Source organism: Harpia harpyja, chromosome 5 (assembly GCF_026419915.1).
Source record: "Harpia harpyja isolate bHarHar1 chromosome 5, bHarHar1 primary haplotype, whole genome shotgun sequence".
Lineage (NCBI taxonomy): Eukaryota > Metazoa > Chordata > Aves > Accipitriformes > Accipitridae > Harpia > Harpia harpyja.
In genome coordinates this window covers 23,378,355-23,397,650 of record NC_068944.1, presented here as the reverse complement: position 1 = coordinate 23,397,650, position 19,296 = coordinate 23,378,355, and the positions used below count along the sequence as shown (strand labels likewise).

The 19,296-nt window shown below is 36.1% G+C and overlaps 1 protein-coding gene across 5 annotated transcripts in view; it reads left to right on the top strand.

The window, feature by feature from the left end:
• Positions 1–16,022, top strand: part of SMCHD1 (structural maintenance of chromosomes flexible hinge domain containing 1) — a 92,073-nt gene extending 76,051 nt beyond the window's left edge. For 4 of the 5 annotated variants that reach the window (XM_052788656.1, XM_052788655.1, XM_052788657.1 and 1 more), the window contains 11 exons: positions 3,422–3,548; positions 3,713–3,832; positions 5,179–5,264; positions 6,314–6,436; positions 6,706–6,896; positions 7,722–7,831; positions 9,153–9,223; positions 10,893–11,064; positions 13,086–13,244; positions 13,958–14,078; positions 15,061–16,022. In XM_052788656.1, the coding sequence (XP_052644616.1) occupies positions 3,422–3,548; positions 3,713–3,832; positions 5,179–5,264; positions 6,314–6,436; positions 6,706–6,896; positions 7,722–7,831; positions 9,153–9,223; positions 10,893–11,064; positions 13,086–13,244; positions 13,958–14,078; positions 15,061–15,166 (1,386 nt within the window). In that variant the 3' untranslated portion in view covers positions 15,167–16,022. Of the gene's footprint in view, positions 1–3,421; positions 3,549–3,712; positions 3,833–5,178; positions 5,265–6,313; positions 6,437–6,705; positions 6,897–7,721; positions 7,832–9,152; positions 9,224–10,892; positions 11,065–13,085; positions 13,245–13,957; positions 14,079–15,060 lie in introns of those variants that run through there. The other variant, XR_008235435.1, reaches the window with a different exon arrangement.
• Positions 16,023–19,296: the final 3,274 nt, after the last annotated feature.

The following is a 19,296-nucleotide window of genomic DNA, read 5'->3' as shown; positions in this document are numbered from 1 at the left end:
GGGTCAGCTGTCCCAGCTGTATCCCCTCCCAACTTCTTGTGCACCCCCACCCTACTTGCTTGTGGGGTGGGGTGACAAGCAGAAAAGGCCTTGACGCTGTGTCAGCACTGCTCAGCAGTAACTAAAACATCCCTGAGTTACCAACACTGTTTTCAGCACAAATCCAAAACACAGCCCCATACTAGCTGCTATGAAGAAAATTAACTCTACCCCAGCCAAAACCAGCACAGGAGGTTTACAAGTACATTCAGTTAGGGACTGAGACATATAGGGGGATCCAGGATAAGTCTTTTCTTCATTTGAGTTTCACGTGTAAATAAAACTTCAGCAATTTGTAGTTAAACTTTTAATATTAGTGGTATTTTGCATTTTTATTTATAATGCTAACTGGCTGTAATATCTTAAGATCATTTAGTCTGACCTCTTCATATATATATAATTAGATTTTGCCAGATTCTCTTTACATTATGTCAAGCTAACTGGGCTTATATGTACTTTGCAAAAAGGCACCCTATCCTCCTTTGAAGAAGTAAAGATAAAACTACCACTTCTCTTTATGCTTTATTTCAGTCATTAGTGCCCTTGACTGTTAAAAATGCTTGCCTTATTTCAGTTTGAATCTCTGGCTGTAGCATCATGCATACCTCTGAAAGTACTGCATATTGTAGTCATGTCATCACTGTCACTTTTTCTTCAACGAATACAGATTGAATTATTAAAACCTGTGAGTTCCACTTGTAATAGTTGTTACAAAGTATAGTGTAAAAGACACAAGTTAAAACATGCACATGCACAAAACCAGAAACTGTTCAAAATACACCAAAAAAACCAGCTGAGTCTAGACCCACACATTTCTTCTGAGTGGAATGGTCACAGTCTCTCTCTTAAAAGTCTACAGAGAACTTCAGTCAACAGGACTATTCATGTGGTGAAATAGGTATATATAGATGTATTTTTTTTTAAAGTTGCTTAAGTATCATATAAGAATTGCAGAGCAAAAGTATACCCCCACTTCATTTGGTTCCTCTGTTTGTCACATGTTTTACTAGCCTGAAGTCTGTGGAAATCTTCAAACAGTTAGAAGGTGTACTGAAGGACAATCCAACTTTTTAAAGAAATTTTTTCAGCCACCTTTTCTAACTCGTTCATTGGAAGCAGCTTCCCAGCAGACCAGCATCAGTCTGTGCCAGGTGGAGGCAGACACTGCCTTAGCAACAAATACAAAATCTCCCAATACATTTTGGAAGTCACCACAATAAAACCCCAGTAGAATCACTAAAATGTACAGATCCTACATACAAACTTCTTCATAGTATATTTTATTCAGTACATCAGCTGCTTTTATGGAACTACGTAGATGAAACTTAATGACACAGCATAAATAAATTCTCTGTCAATAACAGTCAAGGACGGAAACATCCAATTAATGTGGGCAAATATTTTTCACTGAACAATCTGACAAATGCTGGTCTACTCTGATCCGTAAGGAAAAGTGACAAAATATGTATGAAAAACAGGTGTCAGATAAAATTAATACACTAATTGATTTATGGTGTACTCTGAGTTTCTCTTGTTGTCCAAGCATGTTTCAGGAGTAATGAATTAATTGGTTTGTGAACACATTTTTCTTGAGTAGGTGGGGTGGGAAAAAGACAGGTATAGCCACTGGTCTAATAAAATAGCACTTTTCTCCACAGATCTGGCATTTACACCTATGGTATAGAAATTTGAACAGATGTTTAAAAGTTCATAGTGTTGAGGGGAATAATAACCCCATAGAGTGGACTCTGACAGTTCAGATAAAATTACTGAATAATTTCTCAGACTCCTCACTGACGCAGAAATAACCATTTTTTTACCTCCATGTACTAGTAACCTGCCATTGAGCCATTGTGACCTAAATACTCCAGTATTGCTTCAGTGACTAAGCTAACAACCTATGTAATGGCGGGGGGGGGGGGGGGGGTAGGATGTTTTGGGGGTTTTTTGTTTGGCTTGTTTTGGACTTTTTTTGTAAGCACATGCTTTTTCTTTCTACATATATATTCCTGGTTTCTTGGGGGGGGGGGGGGGGGCGTTCTGCTTTCTCATTACTGTGATCTGATGAGATCCTACTGCTTTTGACAGTAACTTGTGCTCCCTAGTCTTCCATCAGGAGTAATTCCATTTAAGTGAATCCTGTATCTCTTCCCCTCTTCAGGCAGTTTTCAGTTGTCTAGTTTATACTGAGTTCTCTGACTTTAGACAACTCACAAAGCTCATGTGGCAAGGATTTGTTGGTTGTGATGCAATGTACTTTTCATATGAAGACCAGTAATGGGAAGGGGAGGGGATACACTAGTGTTTTTTCAAGTATCTTGAAATTGTTCCATCTCGTTTATAAATATAATTATGTTCAGTTAGCATCAGTGTAATGAAGCTGATAATCTGACGTGTTTACCCTTACACTGAGGTTCAAGAATACTAAACTTGTTTAACGAAGGGAAATGTTTAGATTTTTATTAGTATAAATTTTCTAAGGAAAAGATATTTGCACTACAGACTACTTCTCCTGATTAAATATGTAGCTGCAATATTTTTGAAAGCCATGAAGACTATCTTTGAAGGTTATATATCTATCTCTTCTTTTAGGCTGCAGCCACCTCTTTCTTGATTTGGCCAGTTGAGTAGCAATTTCTACATGTTAAAGGTGGAAACAGTATGAGTTTTATTATAAGCATTATTCATTTTATGCATGATACCTTTTCCAAAGTAACAGCACATTTAGATACTACCTATACTAATTTTATTTCCGTTTACCATTCTTTATGGTTTTATAATATTTCCTGTGTTTGTAAAGAAAGGTGAAGGATTTAGTTTGTCTTTTCAATAAGGAATTGATAAGAAATGGGATGCTCATGTTAGTGTTTGGACATGTATTGTTCATTCATTTGGGACCTGCTGTCTAATTCCATGGTAACAGCAGTAACTTTAACTGAGCAATGGAAATAGTTTCTTTTTCCTTCTCTGCGCTTATGCATCGGGTCTTTGTTTTTAATGTTCCATTTGCATTTGTTCACATGCTGAATGAGGTAAATCCGAGGAAGTCTTGCTTATGGGACAGTGCAGAGAATATTTTTTCTGAGCATATGTCTCTCAAATAAAATACATAGCCAAAAATAATAAGACTCTTTAAACAGGTAAAATGACAATCTTAATTCTTAAATAATAAAATAGTTACTGCTAAATCTTTGTATTTTACTTCTGTTTATTAGGTATAAAAGGCATTTCCAAGCCAATACTTAAAACTGTAGTGATATTGTATAGACGTGTTAGGTAACTTAAAAGTTTTAGTATTTGAAGAATGTTTATTTTATTTTGTGTGTTACCTCAAGTGTGAACATAAACTTAGGTATGTTTGTTTGTTTGTTTGTTTTATTAGAATCTAGTGCTGGCTGAAAACAGCCCTGGAAGAGATAGCACTGAATATATTCTTGTATTTGAGCCAGATCTGCCAGCTTTGAAAAAACCTTTGGAACCATACTGTCTGTCATTTATGTTTTACAATGGTATGTTTCAATTACTCTAAAATGCTTGCTTTTACTTAGAACCAACTATTTTTAGGTCCGTAATACTTCTTCAGAACTGTGTAATAGCTTAATAGATTTTTGCTGATGTTTAAACCAACTAAGTATGTTACTGTATTTTCTTCTAAAAATATTTATTTCTATAGATTTCAAGAAGCAGCAACAGATGGCAACACTTACAAGGGAGAGAGACCAATTATCTCAGTCCATAGGTGTTTACAGAAATTGGTTTGATACTACTAATCAGCTTGTAACTGAAATTAAATGTAAGTTCAATCAAATATGTAAATAAATTTCCTGTGAATTAGACTTTTTTTTCCTTTTTTTTTACTTTTGAGAATATAGAGGGGGAGAAAAATTGGTACTGAAATCATGAGATGCAGTAATTAGAGGGGAGCAGAAGGGATTATATCTTTGCATTAGCAGGGAAGCATCTAGTTATTTAGACAGACCTACTTGTAAAGGGTCTTGAGTTGAGGTAGAATGTCTTATATCAGAATGGGTCAAAAGGAGGAATAAAACACTGAAGCTGGTGGTCTGATTCACTTTTTCCATCCATCTGGAAATTCAACAATTGCCTAAAAGCAATTTTAGGGAATGAACTATAGATAAACCTCTTTCAGAACATTAGTCTTACATTTTCAAAATGTTACTTTTTTGCCCCGGATTTGACCCTATGTACATTATTCAAAAGTATTGTGTAGCTATTAATTGTTTATGTTCTTCAGCAAATGTAATCCTTTATAAAGTCTGTTAAAACAGCAGAGCATTGTGAGGGCAGTGATTTATGGGAATGGGAGAGATGAAGGAAGTGTTTTCTTTGCATTATTTTTTTTGTTTGAATCATCCTATCTGTTGATCAGAAGGTTTGTTTTAATAGATGCATTTTTAATTTTTATTTTAAGTAATCACTAAATGTAAATAAAGCATGCTGGAATTAGAAGATGGTGCTGTTTCTTGTACTTTTAGTACAGGGCTATGACTCTGTTACTTGCTTACTGCATGTTGCCATTACGGATGCAAATTCCTGAATTCCGGTGTGAAAGGCAAAAAGTTTTGTTTCCTATTTGCAGATTTTTGCACATCTCTAGAGTAAGTTAGAGCACAACATTATACTTCATGCTTCAATAACATTTCCAAATATAAACCTGTTTGAATAGAGTAGAAAGCAACTCATCTGTTTAATTTTTTTTTTTTTTTCAAAATTGCTTCAGTTCAGCTATGAGAGTTGTCCAGAAAGTGGTGTCCCATATAAGAGACAAAAGAGGGTAGTGCTAGCTACTACTCCTCCCTTCCTTCTTGCCATTTCACCTGTTAGAGAACCATTTGGAAAGACAATTGAGGATGAAAAGAGCTTACATTCTCAGACTGATCTAAGAACTGGCCCCATTGCTTCCTGAAGCTGAAGGAGATGGCAGCTGCTGAAATTGCTTAGAAGCTGGACAAATCACAAGATCTTTGAGGACAAATTCTGATATTCTGTGATGAAATTAAGAAGTAGATAGGATCAGCTGTGCATGGCATAATTCTGAAAAGCTGTAAGAAATTCTGTAAGAAGTGTTCCATTGCTTTCTAATATTACCTTACTCTTTGTTGATTTTATTGGTTTCAGGTCAGGTTAAAGAAGCTGAAACAAGAGAAACTCACCTGAAGAATGAACTGAGAAAACACCAAATTGAATTACCACAGACAAACACAGTATGGCTTATTTCTTACTAAACTCCATAACATCTTAAAAATAAATCTAATCTTAATATGAAATTGATATCATTATATAACATTATTGAATCACACTGGTATATACACAAGCACCTGTTACCGAAACCCTGAAAGTTTAAACCATGAGGAAAATTTGTGGATCAATACCAAACTTAAATTTTACTGCTCTACCAATGTGAATATCTCTTAAAGAAACTGCTAGAGGAATAAGAAAAACGTCTCATTTATATCCTGATCTTGGTTTTGCCTTTCTGCTAAGGTTACCAGTTGTGTTACTGGTACTGCTAGTTTTCATAATTGGTTTTTGCAGGCTGATCAATATACAATGGATGTATTCTGGCATAAGTAGACCAAAGGAAAACACTTCTTTTCAGAGAATTAGAGAATTTCATATGTTACTGCCAAAGCTGATGTAAAAAGAAGTTTGAAAGATTCAGGGCAATGTACCCCATCGCTAATTTCCCATAAAGATCCAATTATATCTTAAAGAAACTTTAGGGACAGTTTTCAAACTACTAACATTTTGGAAAAAAAATTATGTAAACAATCAGTTATCTTTAGATCAAATAAAAACAAGTGTTACAGTCATTAATCACAAATCAGTTGAATTAAATTATACACATTCTGCAATCATGATACCCAAGTTCCCCCTGCTGGCTGAATTTTTCAGGGCTGGATATAGTCCCTTTGTAAAATGGTTTCTTTTTGTACATTTGTGGTCGTCTCTTCCTGCTGATTTAAATTTTCTTCAGTTTTGGCTCTAATAAAGCTCCAGTAGCTCTTTGTGAAAAGCTTCCTGAAGTCTTTAAAAAAAGAAAGTAGTAATAAAAAAGTTCATAGTCACAACTGCAGTGTGCGTCCTTTTGCTCTCCTCTGAGATTATATGCAGTGGTCCCCTATATATTAAGAGTCTGTTTCAGATTATTGAATGTTTTTTATTAGGAACTTGACTGATAGCAGATAAAGTAACTACTTCTGCAGCTCAGCCCAATGGTGCATGCTCGCTAACTTTAAATTTTAATTCTCAGCTTCAGTATGTGGATTCTCTTATAAAACAAAAGATCTTGGATCAAGAAAGAGTAATGAAACAGCCAAGACGAACTTGTACCCTCCCAAACTATCCAAAAGGCAACCAGGATATTTTAGGCAAGGTGAGTTTTCTCTCAGAGCCTTCAAATGAGTTTTGTTGATTCCAGGAAGTGGTAGTGATGGAAAATTAGTCAACTGAATATGCAAGTAATTTTTGAGGAGTATTAAAAAAAAGATAGCATTCTCAATCCATCAGGTGACCAGCTCTTCTAACAGAGCCATCAACAGGGGAATTAAATGTCTGGTTGAAGCTGCAGGATGATTGTGATTAGTATGAAAAGGGGAGGTGGTCTTGGCTTCTATTTTGACTATTCTAACTTCTGTGGTACAGATTGCACATTTAGCTCAAATTGAGGATAATGAAGCAGCAAAAGTTATCTCTTGGCATTTGGCAAGCGACATGGACTGTGTAGTCACACTGACTACTGAAGCCGCTCGTTCTATTTTTGATGAAACTCAAGGTCGACAACAAGTGTTACCCCTTGATTCTATTTACAAGAAGACACTCCCTGATTGGAACAGGTAGAGAAAAAACAAAGAAATTTCTGCATTTGTATTAAATACTTCTTCAGCTTTTTTTTTTTTTTCTAATTTGTATTTTAAACTTTACTCCTATTAAAGATTCAAAGCATAAAATTTCTGGCGTCATAATTACAGCAACAGTAATGTCACTTGAAATGTTAGCTGAAATAATAGCCTTATATCTTTAACTGCTGTGCTTTGTTCTTTATTTAATAGTGTGTTTCTATTAAAAAGAGAAGACAAATCTATCTTTTTTTTTCTTCATTACTACATGTCTTCTAGAGCAGGAACTTTTTTTAAATAATTCTAGTCCTTCAAATCAAATTCTAACTTTTTTTAAAAATTGAATTCCAAAGTACATTCCTTAAAATCATCTGTAGTAATAGAAAGTCATTCTGCTGGTTTGGTTTCCTGGAAGATAAATGAAAATATAATAATTCTGTGCCTGAAAATAATTTGCTTATGAAGATGACTGCTAATATCATAAAGAATGACTTTTAGAAAACATATCATGTGCAGATGTATTTATAAGGTCAAAAATCTCAGTTTTTATAAAATAGTGTATTAAAACTTGTCCGTAAAATCAGTCATATGAACTTGTTGGATATATGTCTTATTACAAATAAGTGTTTCAACAAAGCATCTTTAATATAACTGGCATTTCAGATAATGTTGGGATCACTTAGCACCTAATGTGGAAGTGTTAAGATGCATTCAATTCATTTTGACATTTCTGACTAGATTCTCAGAAGCAATAATGAAATAAGGACAAATTACTTTTTTCTCTTCTTTTCTTCTCCCTCACTCTCCCCTTTCTTTAACTAGGCCTTTGCCTCACTTAAGAAATGGAAAAATCTTCTTCAGACCTATTGGAAATCCTGTATTTGCCAGAGATCTGTTAACATTTCCAGATAATGTAGAGCATTGTCAAACAGGTAAATGATATTAAAGAAATTGTTCATAACTTCTTTCTTTTTAATAAATGAAATACAGAAACATCACAAACCATAATCCATTCAGTAACCTTCCTTGAGACATTTGCAAATACCAGTGTACATTCCTCATGAGGTCTGCTGGTAAAAAGATGATGACGTTAGCAAACAACAGTTGTGAAAATTTCAGCAATGACCACTGTCTTCTGCTTGTTGTTTTATTTTTATTTTCTCTACTGTATATACTAGAGGTTTTTTCTTTTTTAAATTACCGCAGCATTATCTTACTCCCAAGCTCATGTAAGCAGAAACTGACAATCGTGATACTGGTTTTATATTTTCATATTGCAGATGTTACTGCTTTTGTTAGGCTGTTTTTTCCAGTCCACTGTAATGTATAGATTAATGTACACTGAGACCAAACTGTACATGACTATGTATGTTATGCTTAAATAGTTACAGTGAGAATAAGCTTTCAATTTTTATGTATATTGCAGTTTAGGGAACCATCATCCTCTCACTCTTTCTAACAACTTAGCAGTACCTACCTTTTCCTACACTCTTTTTCTTAAATTAAGTAGACCTACTCCTTTATATGGAGAGTTCGGATCTGTAATTAGTTCAATAAGTTTTTCATTTTACTTCACAACTTCCCAGTATTGAAATAATCCTCTCTACTGTTAATAAAACAATTTTTAGTCCACTTTATTTTCAGAAAGTTTGATATTGTAAGAGACTTTAACTATAAATTCTTCTTAGTGTCCCTTGGGGGAATTTGAAAACCACATTGCTTGACATACCTCATGCAAGGCTACATCAAGTTAGACTTTGTATAGAACAGTCTTTTATTAGGAGAAGAAAAGTCTTAAACTCAGTTGGATCATCAGCCTGTGAATGTTTTTTTTTTCTTTGATAACCCACTGAATATTAAGAAACATTAAGAAACTAAGAACACAATTCAAGGAGGACTTAAAAAAATTACAATTTATATCATTTCCTAAAACTTGGGATTTTATTATGTGTTTCTTCATAAATGTGAATGTAAGATATCAAGAGAGTACTTTGGTGGAAAAAAGAGTCAATTATGCCATGAGGCAAGTAAATATAGTAAATTTTTTTCTTTATGAAGTCTTAGATGAAAACAGAAGATTGCATACTTATCTCAATCTCAGAATAAAATTTCATTGAAAAAAGATCATGCACGTGCTATTTCCCTTGCACTTATCTGAAAAGCTGTAATAATGATGCCTCAGAATTGATTTTTCAAAATTCAAGTTATTTTGTTGCAGAGAAATTTCATGGTTCAAAAAATTATATTTTTCAGTGTTTGGGATGCTCTTGGGTGACACTATCATTATAGATAACTTGGATGCTGCCAACCATTACAGAAAAGAGGTATGTTTCAATTATTCTTGATATTTTTTTAAAACAAATATTTTGCATAGCTACATATTTAATACATTACAAACTTAGAATGATTGCTAAGTTTAATGCTGCATTAGCTGTAAGCATGCTTACTGTCTGTAGGTCTTGATGCACTTAACAGTGAATGAAATCTTTATTATTGGCACTGACAAAATTACCTCCATTCAACAAATTCCATGTGAATGTTGCCATGAAGCATGGGACCATGTTGTTAAAGATAAACGTTTTTAATTTTGCTATTAGCGTTAAATGTAAGTTCTTCAGTACTTTCCTAGTCCCAGTATGTATAATAAAACACAGGAGTGTGAGGCACATGATGAAATTCCAGATCCACTAAAATTACTAAAGTCTTGATGTGAAACTTACTAGACCTTTTTCTGACCCATTTTATTTAGGTTTAATGGGACACATTTTAGCAGGCAAGAGTCTCTGAGGAAGTCCTGACACTGGGCACTTTCTGTTTCAGCTTATGAGTTTGCTAGAATTGAAATAATGATTCAGCATAAGAATGTAGAACCGTATGATATTAATATTAAGCTCTTGGGGCCAGACATTCTTTTTTTTTTTCTTCCCCTCTCCAGAAGTATAAGATATTGTACTGCAGGGTTCTTCTTAAGAGAACAACAAGTTAATAAGGAACCTCTGGTGGCATCTAAAATTGGCTGCCTGTTTCGTTCTTTCAGAGTCAGCACAGCACGGATTTCCTGCTCTATGCTCTGGGCCTGACCAGCTCTTTTCTCTATGATTCCATTCCCTTTTTAATGGCTACCACTAGCTGGTAACCTGGGAACAAGGACTGTCCTGAATGTTTCCAGAGTGTCTCAGCAATATGGATATAGTCATAGTAAAAACCAGATGATTGATGTAAATATTTTAATTTTCATCATGTGTTATAACCACCTCAGTGTCCATCAAGTGAACAAATAGCTACCATTTTCAACTGTGAAGACTGTGTATGCTTCTTTCATCAAAAAGTATATATTTTTTACTAAAAAATCTAACAGAAGAGGCAGGAGAGTCAGATCTTGGTTGTTAATCAGTGTCAGGAGACTGACCATCTGTGTCTGTTCAGGAAAAGGAGTTTGTATATGTGGTCATTTCTCAAAATGAGGTCTGGGTCATTTCACTTGGTTAGTCTGTCACCCCATTTTTTCCAGTCACTCACCACAGGTAAATTTTATCAACTTTATGGAAGTTTTATTGAATATGTTATAAGAAATAAATCCCTTGGAATTTAGATGCTTTAAATCTTGTGCATTTCAAAAAAAAAAAAAGCCATCTTCATGAACTAATTGAATAAGTGCTCACATTTTTTATCAACACTGATTTTTATTACCATTACTTCATAGTATATGTTGATAATTAGCTTTTTCCCAGTATAGATCTAAATTCTGCCTCCAGAGTTCTGTTAAAATCTGAGGACACAAAAAAACCCCAAAAATCTAGTCTTCATAATTATCAACAGTACTGTTTAATTTTAATGTATGCGTTCTATTACTTGTAAGCAGAAGTCATGAAATGTAAATAAGTTCTCATTAGAGAACAAGCTCTAAAACACAAAGCTTCACAACAGCATTGCTAAAAACTTAGATTTTTCCCTGGAGTTACTAATTTAGTATCACTTTTTATACCTGTGTAGGTTGTAAAAATTACACATTGCCCTACTTTGCTGACTAGGGAAGGAGACAGGATTCGCAGCAATGGGAAATTTGGAGGCCTTCAGAATAAAGCTCCTCCAATGGACAAACTCAGAGGAATGGTATTTGGAGCACCCCTGCCAAAACTTTACTCTACTTTCTCTGGACAGATAGGTGGGTTAATGAAGTCATGAAAATACAAAACTTCCAAAAATATATTGCTTGCCTATGTTTGTTATTCTTTTATGTAATATAAAAAGGAAAACTTCAATTTAGCATAAAATTATTTTAAGAAATATGGCCTGTACAATGTCCTATTTATGAATTTTCTTAAAAGCTGATAGCTATTAAATTTCCTGAAAGCAAAAATAATAATCATGAGATATTCCCCCTTTTTCTTAGTCTTATTAAAGCAAGAGTATAAGCAGTGGTAATCATTCAAACAGCAGGCATCCTTGAAAAACACGTTTCAGGTCTTCTTCCTTCAGAAACAGCATACATCAATACACCAATTTAGAATGTCTTACTGTGCAAGTAAGCTCTATGAAGCAGTGATAGAAAAATTCCTGTTCTCATCAGTTATGCACAACATCTACATTATTTCCCTAATAAGAAGATGCCTTATATTTCCTGCAGGATCACTTATATTTCATTACGTGCTTGGATTCTTCCTTTCAGAATAAAGGTTATAAATTAAGTTAAAAGATGGCAGCTTCTGACATGTAACAGCTGACCTGACTGACTTGTAAAACATTGAAGTGTCTTATTCACAAATAAGATTGTTCTTAAATACTTAATTTTCAAAAGAAAGGACATGAAGTTTTTCCATGACATTATTCCTAGAAATGTGCAGTGGAAAGGGGTGGGGGGAGAACAAGAGAGAGAGAACACATGTACTTATTGGAGTAGCCTTATATATGAGCAAACTACTTAACATTGACCAGTTGAGGGAGAAAAAAAGACTAAAAAGATCTTTCCTAGGCATTTCAGTAAAAATGTATTACATGTAGGAAAAACGTAGTAAGCATTTCAGCTACAGACTGAAATATGCTGGTTTTAGCACACTATATTTTTCTATCACCACATTTTCAATTGTTGAACTCAATTATTACCCAATGTGAATTAAATTGGAATTGTCTATCATTTAGTACAGGAACAATCATGGTAAAAGAAAAGGGCATGTTTTAATTTCGCTTGGATAGTTACTAGACATTTAAGGAAAATAGTAGTGAAATTCCATATAAAGGACAGCACCTCTTTACGCAAGATTTGTTTTGAACTGAATTTCAGCCGTAACATTAGTTCTGACTTGCTCTTCTACTATGTTTGTAGCATAAAAGGAAAGCAGTTACTTAAACTGTGATTACACTGACAATGTACTTCTAAAATAAACCGTACTAAGAATTTACAGTGCCTTTTGTCAGTCTGCAGTAACTATCCGTGTGAATGCTTTCGCCCTGTGGCAAATGTAAGGTAATTTAGTGTTCAGTTAAGCTTTGTGCAAGCTACCTCATCTTCACCACAAAGTAAAATGAATGAGCCTGGGCTAACATGTGTGAACTCTTTCTTTATTCCTTGACATATTTATTCAATGCCTGGACAAAGAAAAATTCTTTGTCTCGTGTGTTAAAAGAGGAACAAAGTTTGTCAGCAAAATACACCCTTGTTTACCTGAGTCTAGTGCTGTCTCCTTGTTTAAATTTCTGTAGGTGGGACAAAGTGAAACTCAGTAAATGTTCTCTTGTTCCACAAGGTGGACTAGAATTCAAGTCAGTAATACAAGCTTCAGCTTTGCAGCACTAAAAGCAAAACATACTACAAGCACACTTAATGGCATCAAAGTTAGAGAATTCAGTCTGGAGCACACAAGTGACAAGATATGTAAAGAAATACCTGTTTGCCACATCATTTTCAGGGTTCACTGGTACTTTACTGTGATCTAAGATACGGGCTGAAAAAGAAAAGAGGAATCAAAATATTGGATGTGATTTTTTTTTTCAGTCTGTCTTTACAGTCATTTTAAGAACAGACACTGGTCCACTATAAATTTGAGTGGGGTTTTTTTAAGTAGTGCTTTTGAAAGATATATTTTCTTGTGAATCTTATACATTGTCTGGATTATATTTGGTAGCCTTCTAAATCAAAATGACCACTTATTTACTGTTTTGTGTTTTATTATTTTATTCTTCAATTAGATCTTCTTCAGCAATACCGTGCAGCAGTGGTGAAACTTGATAATGTGAATAAGGACCTTGATTTACATTTGCAGTCACTTAACACTCCAGAAATGCAGAAGAAAAAACAGGAACTTGCTGAACAAGAGAAAAGCCTCAAGCTAATAGAGCAAAAATTGGGTAGGTTATATTTTTGGTGTCCTAAAGGAGAACAACTGTTAACTGCATCCAGATGTATTCTACTCTTACAAACTAACAGGTTCAAACTATGAAGGAAGATTGTTAAAGTTAATTAAGATCTTAGAGATGTCTCATTTTAGGGAAGGAATAGAAAAACTGTATGTAGTATGTGCTGTGGATATTGTCTAGACCAGCAGTGCCCTGTAATGTGTTCAGATAAAAAAAAATGTGGTCAGTTAGTGTCTTGTGAACATGAAACTATGATCTCATTAATATGAGATTATATAACTGTTAGTCTGGCTGGCCCAGTGGTAGAGAACATTGACATTCTTTTTGAAATGACTGCGTAGTAAAGAGCTGAATTGCTTTTGCTAAGGAAACACAATCAAAACATTGTACTATAAAAAGAAACACCCCTAATCCTGCAAGGATAGTATTTCTTAGTTAGAAAAGTTTTTTATGTCAATAACAAATAGTTTATAATATTTCAAAATATATTTTAAAAAACAACATTTACTCTGTGACAACTATAAGTAAAGCAAATGTTTTTACCTGTCATCTTTGAACTCAGTTTCAGACATAAGGTAACTATAAAATTTATGGCATGTCTAAAGCCTTACTTCAAAGGTTTAACACTACTGTTACAGGGCCCATTTATAACCAGTAGGATTAATATTTGTTTAAATTTGTTCTTACTTGCAACTTTTTCATAGGTATGACTCCATCAGATAAAGTCACTGAATCATTACTTCAGCCACATCATATGTTAGATATGTCTGACACCCCCATCCCTCCCAAAAGAATGCGAAGAGAAACAGTAAAAAAATTGTATAGGTAAGTCTATTCTGAATCTAGTCACTACTTTCCCATATCCTGAATTCAAAGCAAAAACTAGTTTGGTTTTTTACATGGGAGATTTTTTTTTTTTTAATTTGTATTTGTATACAATAACCAACAATGAGTAGAGTTTGCATAAGGCTGATTTTCAAGGTAACTTTTATTTAAAGTTTCTGCTGTTATTTAAGCTTGATGTAAAGATATGCTTGCTAATTCTAATTCTGTTTCTCTTTCTGAACTGATTGGTTGGCATCTTTCTGCATTCATGTTCCCCATATTTTCTGGTATATTCAGCTCTGCTCCACCCCAGAAATATTTGAGATGGCTTGGTCTGTCAAGTCTTTTAAGGTTCAATGTCAAATACTGGGCAGATGAACAGAGAAAGAATTATTCTTACATAACTTTTTCTAAGTAACTGTCTGAGGTGAACCGGTGGTAAGGTATTTAACACAGTTACCTCTCTACCTGTGTATCTACTTCTGCATTGCCTCAGTGGCTAATGAGCATTTATACACACCTCAAAAAGAAAATCAGGGAAATCTGTAAGTCTGTATCTTTAAAATGACATGGAACTGACTTTTCCATTTCTCATCTCTCTCCTCATGACTGCACCATTGTCTTTGCTGAACTATGGTCATATTTTTGAGATTATTTAAATCTTACTCAGTTGTGTTCTCTAAATCTCAGAATGAGTTTTCACTATATTACTATGTCTGTTTATATTTGTTGTTATTTTTCTTATCCACATGTATTTAAACTGTCTAATATTAGCCTGATGCTATTCCTCATTTTAACAAAATAATTACAGGAATTAGAAGCTGTGCACAAATATGGGGTTTATAATATTTATACTAGTGGGAGCTCTGTGCTTTTGCATCAATTATATCAAATATATATATAAATAAAAAAGACATATATAATACATATATATAGAAAAAAAGGCTTGGTTTATAAGCTACTGTGGTATGTTTTTGTTTAGCTCAGAAGAATGGATCTCCTCTCCCACAAAGAAGCAGCAGCAACAGCAACTGCTGCAAATATCCCCTTCAGAACTTAATGGGACTCCACGAAAGAGAAAGGCATAAGACTGATGAGACTTGCTGAAAATAGCTTTGTATTGAAAATGTGAATACATTCAGTTAAAGGAAATATTCATGTTGTATTACCCATTACTATGAAGATTTTTATACTGATAGAAGATATAAATGTATTTCAGTTAGTAGTAACAAAAATTTAAGTATTTAACATTGATAGCCTAATTTTTGTATAGTTAATTTTCATTTCTAAAAGCTTTCAGAGTTTTTATGTTCATGTGTGAAAAAAAGTTTAAAGTATATCCTTTTTTATTTATGAAAAAAATCAATCTTTTCAATAAAACTGCTTCAGTACAGAGCACTGCCAATATAATTGATTGTAATGATTAAGTCAACAGATTGTGCCATGAAATGAGATTTTAATTTTAAAAGCATCCCAGGCTGTCTTGGGGAAGAGAACTTTCTGGACTGCTCTTTTTGGATGTATGAGCTGTTGAGGTAGTACTGATTTAAAAGGGAGGGTTTGAGCAGTGATATACTGAGATCTAACCACAGCCGTTTGTAGAGCCTTTAGACAGTTAACAAGAAGTCAGTATCTAAGGCTATGTCCAAGGTGTTGACGTGGGAATTCATATCTCCTTCAGACAGTGCCAGTGGAAAAAACAAAGTAGTAACTTGTGAGTATGAAAAGTGTAACAGGTTTACTAGGAGGCTATTTTATGGATTGGGAGAGTGGTGAGTAGGGATACTTCATGGGTGCAAATGAGATACAATATTGTACCAATACTGACCACTTTTCAGCGTCTATATTACCACAACTCTCATAAAAAACTGTGTGTGTATGCAGTTTAAGAGTTGGAAATGGAGACTTAAGCTGAACATAAGATAATCGTGTTGGGAAACTGTAGATACCTGGACAGAATTTTACTTTATAAGGCTGTCTCCAGCTTTAAAAAACAAACAAACAAACAAACAAACAACATTCTGTTGGCTTCATAAATACCTAAAGAAAATTAAGTTTTCCATGGTTTATGAAACGGAGTCTTAAAATGCTAGAGAAAGTAGTCAACAGGTAAATGAGAAAAAAAAAAAAGAAGGGAGAGAGTCAAAGGTTACCTCTAGTGATCTGCCTCAGAAGGATTTTAGTAATGTGCAGGGCAGAAAAGGACCAGGCATGATTAAAGATACAATTTCAGCCAGGATGAGAGTGAGCAGCTGGAAATAGGATTGACTGGATGAAAAAGATAGGGCAAGAGTAGAAAGCTAAACTTGAGGCAGTATAAAAATATTAGTTGAAGCTATGTAAATAAAGAACATAGCAGGAGAAGGGGTTCAAGCATGTGGACGTGTTGGTTCACACCAGCCTCAAAGAATTTCTGCTTTGGAGTGAAAGTTGCTATCAAATCTGCTGATTTATATGCACTCAGCAACATGCATTTTATATACGGCTTTTCTGAAAAGGGACTTTAAACTTAAAAAGACATGATGGCATCCTGACAGAAGTTTCATGGCATCCTGCTAGAAGTTTCGGAATGCTGATCACTGGTGCACATCTCTATGACATTTCTAATAAAACTAAATTTCTCCAAATTAAGGAGAAATTAAGCAGTGCTTTCTGTGGTAGAAGGTTCTTCATAACGTCATGTCTTAAAGATAGTCTAAATTACTTTAGACATCAATTTGTCCTATTCTTAAAGAAAATAAATACATTCAAGTACAACATGTAACACCAGCCAAAAACTATGCTAGCCCTGCCTCAGCCCTTTTTCCTTTTTTTCAGCTCTAAGTTTAGACATCAAGACTTGAACCAGGCAGCCATAATGGGGTTTGCCACCTAAGAAGTTGTCCCACCACACCAAGTTACTTGGTAGTACTTCTTTTAAATGCATTTATTTTAATTCTGACATCTGCCTAGCCTCAACCTCCAGCCTCTGGATGGCCTTGAATCTTGTTTGATTAAATACCTATTCCAGCAGAAATGTTTCCTTTTGAAATTCATCTCTTGCCTTCAGTGGTCAGTGTAGGCACTACCAGTGTCATGCGATGTATCTCCCTGCTGGAAGAAGCAAACAGGACATTAAGGATGATTTCCAGAGTTGTGCAATAGCTCAATCAGAGATTTTGGGAAATTTCACCAGGGAATTTTCAGGATTTTTCAGCAGAGGGGTTGCAGGTTATTACAGTGCAAGTTACTGCTTTGCATAGCTGTTTAGGATAGCTGATTTGGTCCTGACAAAACACCCAAGCTCTGAAGGTAAGTGTCAATTGTTTTTTTAGTTTACCCATTCTTTACTCTGTTACAGAGCAAACTAGGGACTAAAAACTAGGGTGTGTATGTTGTCCTTGCTGATTTCATGAGGGGCTGGTGGAGAGCAGTGCAGGAAAAGTGAGAGGGAGCGGTTCTGGCTGGGGCCTGGGCCAGCTTATGGGATCAAGGAGCTGGTTTCTGATGGAGGCCGGAAGCAGCTCCGGGTGGGGAAGGGCTGCTGCCCACCGCTGCACCATGGGGAGAGGAGCTGGGTGGTGATGGGATGGAGGAGTGGGCTGCAGGCACACCAGGTCAGGCCCTGACTGTACTGCAGCCAGTGGCAGCAGCCACAGAGCAGGGCTGGCTGGGAATCCCCTGGGTTCTCTCTTGGCTGCGGGCACCTCTCCCAGCCCAGGGAGACAGGACTTCACCTTCTTCCTTTTTTTCCAGCAGAGACCCCCAGAGACACTGGCATGGTGCCACTGTCCCAGTGTGAGGTGGTGTCTGCAGTGGGCCTATCACTGCATGCTGTCAGGAAGCTGAGTAGGAGGCCCATTGCTGTGCCAGGTGACCCCACTCTACACAGCGGGCCCTGTACACCCCGCAGCAGTTTTCCCACTCAGAAGGTAGACAAGATTTCCCCCATCGAAAGACCCGAGACTTGCCCTTTCGCCAGCTTGTGGCTTTTATTTCTCCCTGCCCCATCAGACCCCAATATCATCGTGTTGTATGCTGGGCTCATCAGCGAAGATGGAAATTAGAGCACCTGTCACTTCAACAAGGAGAGACAGGGGGCCATGCCTCTATGGTGTAAGCTGCTGAGTTCTCTGGTAGGACAGGGAACCTCTGGCAAAAGCCTATCAAGAGGAAACCTAAAGTGAGTCCTGTGCCTGGGCTTGTGTCAGCAACTCTACTTATCTTCTTCCCAGTCTCCCTCCCTTCAGCAGAGGAGAAAATGTCAATGGCAAGGCTTTTTTTTTTCCTTCACCCACCTCTAAAGGACCATAGCTTGACTCGGTGCTTAAGCTCTGCTTCCCCTAGGCTGGTGTGTACTTTATGCTTTTTGCTCTTCCTCTAGCAAGCAGGGATGCAGAGACTGCCTGTGTCAGGTGAGGGGTGATACCCCATGTAACCCACTGATGTTGGTCAGTGACAAGTCCTTCCTTTCCAAACCACGCTGCTGTGGTGTTACAGCGCCACCATCGGGAGCCCTGGCTCCACAACTCTACCATCCCAGTATCACCATCTTCTCCAGTACTTCTCTAGCCACATGTATCTCATCTGTGACTTCCTTCTGCCGCCTCCAGGGCCTCTCCGAGTCCCATTGTCCGCCAGGGCTCCAGTTCAGGGAAAGAGCAGTGAGAGGGAAGGAGGAAAGGATGATGCCCAAGGGGAGCAAAAGGAAGGCAGAGCAGTAAGCGAGGCAGAGAACCGCTGGAGGATGATGCTATGCTATCACTACATCAATAGCCTGGATGAAAAACGCACCCGTTCCAAATGTCCATTGAGACACCCTGTGAGACTTGAGCAGTGTAATTACTGGATGTTTTGCTCTGAAGCCTCCAAAGTAGGTGCATATTTGATGAAGCTACGTTTATATTGCTATTCTGAATGCCATTTCAACTAAGCTGGTCAAGAGATTTGCAGTCACCATTGATGAATGGTCCATACTGTCAATTGCTCACAATAGGAAGAGAGGTAAGTTACTTGCTGTAATGTGTTTTTTCAAGGATGCAGTGTCTACAGGTGCATTTTGCAGTTATTCCTCCATCCCTTTTGCTGTGTGGTTCTAGATAACTGGGATCCAGTAGTTCAGTTGGGGGAGAGGGGGAAGTGAAACAAACTCAGTTGTCCTTGGTGAATGAAGCACAACTGAAGTTATGAGCACTCAAGGCAGGTCTAGTTCACTAAGGCATGTATGTTTTGTGACACA